General features: G+C 32.2%; 1 protein-coding gene across 1 annotated transcript in view; it reads left to right on the top strand.

The window, feature by feature from the left end:
- The window catches only part of LOC115212053 (laminin subunit gamma-1), a 214419-nt gene extending 212433 nt beyond the window's left edge, over window positions 1-1986 (top strand). The window contains exons 26-27 of the mRNA XM_029780865.2: window positions 92-191; window positions 990-1986. Of these exons, the coding sequence (XP_029636725.1) occupies window positions 92-191; window positions 990-1255 (366 nt within the window). The 3' untranslated portion in view covers window positions 1256-1986. The remainder of the gene's footprint in view (window positions 1-91; window positions 192-989) is intronic.
- The last annotated feature ends 687 nt before the right edge of the window (window positions 1987-2673 follow it).

Here is a 2673-nt window from a genome sequence, read left to right as displayed (position 1 = left end):
GGTCTTGCCAGAAAGACTATTTGTATTTCCTTTCTCTTCTGACTAAGCTTTAACAAAATACTTTATCTTCCTGAATTCTTTCCCTATTTAGGCTGCTGCAAAAGCAAGTCGCGCAAAGGACAATGCAGATGAGGCGCTAAGCAAAATTAGAAAAGCTCTTGACACTGTCAATGAAATAAACACTGTTCTTGGTAAGTGAAGTTCTTTTTGTGCTTTATTTATATTTATCACCATCATATTATATACGAGGGGTTGCTGAAATGGTCCTGGCTCTGGGAAAAAGAAAATACAGGAGGATCAGTTAATTATGATTTTATGCAACATATTCCCCCTTCAGATTCACACACTATTGAAGTCGTCCTTCAGTACTAAGCCCTGTAAAAAGACTCAGAAGGTTGGGCCTCCAACCAGACCTCTTGCGATATCCTTAAAGCCAGGAACTTTTTAGTACCTCCCATGTATATATGTGTGTGTGTGTGTGCATGTTGGGGTGCTGAAAAGTTCCTGGATAAAAGAAAATAATGATTTTATTCAATGTACTTCCCTCTTGGGTTCACAAACTTTCAGTGGTCCTTCAGTTTTTCTTAGCCCTGTAAAAGAACTTGGAAGGTTGGGCCCTCGACCAGGCCTTTTATGATACCCTTAAAGCCAGAAACTTTTCATCACTCCTTCATTTCCCTCTTATCCCTCTTTTCTTGTTTCTCAGGCTAGCTAATTAAACAGATATATAATGAAAAACATTCCAGTTATAGTTACAAATCTAAAACTTACTACAGACATTGTTTTGCTATTAAGAGAGTTATTTAGCTCTGCCTAAGTAACTAGATATGTTCTGACTTGAGTGTTTAGCTGTAGGGAACTTTAAAGCATCTGCACCAATGATTTACAAATCTAATCATAATTTTTTTTTTTTTTCAATTATTTGACTACATCTTAAATATTCTCGCAAAAAAACTCTATTGTTAATGTTATTTTGTTTTTCTTCATAGATAATCTTGATTCACAGAAAATCAACACCACGCATTTAGACATTCTTGAACGAAAAATCATCAGTGTTGAAGATTTGATGAAGTCAAATGACATAGACAACCAGATGAAGATGATAACAGACGCATTGAAGAGGCTGACAGAGTCAGAAGATACTTTCACTCGAGATCTTGCTCAGTTAAGAGCTGATGTTAAAAATATTGAAGATATCAATAATTCCTTACCGAAAGGGTGCTTCAAGCCCCTGAATCTCGAAAAAACTAAATAGGTGAGTTCAGAGGAGAAAGACATGAAGCAAAATAATAATAATAATAAAAATAATAATAATTATAATGATAATATTAATAATGATAGACCAATATCAATTGTGACATTATCAAAAATAAAATAACAACAACAAAAAAAAACCCCCAGCAGATATGAATGTTTTAAAATGAGAGAAAAAAAAATATATGTTAAAAAAAAAAAAGCAAATGAAGAAATAATGTGTTTGACTTTCTGCATGATTTCCGGCTGCTGGGATGAAACTGCAGTCTTTAAATATGATACATATTTTGCATAAAATTTGCATACACACACTAAGAAAAATCACACATACATATAGACACTAACAGACACGTTCATGCCATTCACAAACACATACAGGGAAATGTGTTTAAATTTGGATCAGTGGAGATGAAAATTAGAGAAAAGCAAAAAAATGAAAGAAGAAATTTATCTTTGTTTTTCTTTCTTCCTTCCTTCCTTCCTTTCTTTTCTGTTTTCTTTGGCATTAAATATTTCTTAATCCAATCATTTGGTTCATTAAGACACTTGTTGACACCTAGCTTACAATTTATTTCATATAACAGCAGAAAACAGAAGAGATATTAAAAAAAAATAATAAAAAAAAAACTGAACAATATATAGGATCGTCTACCAAACTCTAACCATCAATTGTTAGTGCAGAAAAGCATGGAGAGAGAAAAAAAACAACCAAAATATAACAACAAATACTATAAAAGAAAAAAGCCTATCTAATTGTTGGCAAAGAATTATGATGCAAGTAAATCAAAGAAGCATTCTCAGCAATGTGACAATGTTGGCAGCTGCTGCTAATAATAACAATAATAATAATAATAATAATAATTCTGATACTACTACTAATAATAAAAATAAATAATCATTGAATTCCTGCTCTTCTTTGCAAAAAAAAAGAATAAAAATAAAAAAAATAAATGAATACCAGATTACAATTTCTTTTACAATAAAGAAAATACAGATCTAAACAAAACAAATGTCATATTATATAAAATTTAAAAACAGAATAATTAAAAAACAGAACCATTATTCTGCTTGTCAAGAAACATTAACATCCCAGTTTTTTTCCTTTTTTGCTGAAATACAAATTAGCCCTATTTTTGTATTACTATTATTTCTATTTTAAGGCAGTGAGCTGGCAGAAACCTCAGCACGCTGGGCAAAATGCTTAGCGGTATTTCTTCTGCTGTTATGTTCTGAGTTCAAATTCCGCTGAGGTCGACTTTGCCATTTATCCTTTCGGGGTCGTTTAAATGAGTACCAGTTATGTACTGGGGTTGATGTAATCGACTTAATCCATTTGTTTGTCCTTGTTTGTCCCTTCTGTGTTTAGCCCCTTGTGGGTAGTAAAGAAATTTGTATTTCTTCTGCCGTTATGTTCTGAGT

Source organism: Octopus sinensis, linkage group LG1 (assembly GCF_006345805.1).
Source record: "Octopus sinensis linkage group LG1, ASM634580v1, whole genome shotgun sequence".
In the NCBI taxonomy this organism is placed as follows: domain Eukaryota; kingdom Metazoa; phylum Mollusca; class Cephalopoda; order Octopoda; family Octopodidae; genus Octopus; species Octopus sinensis.
Note: the sequence above shows the minus strand (reverse complement) of the source record. Positions and strands in the feature narration are given on the sequence as shown.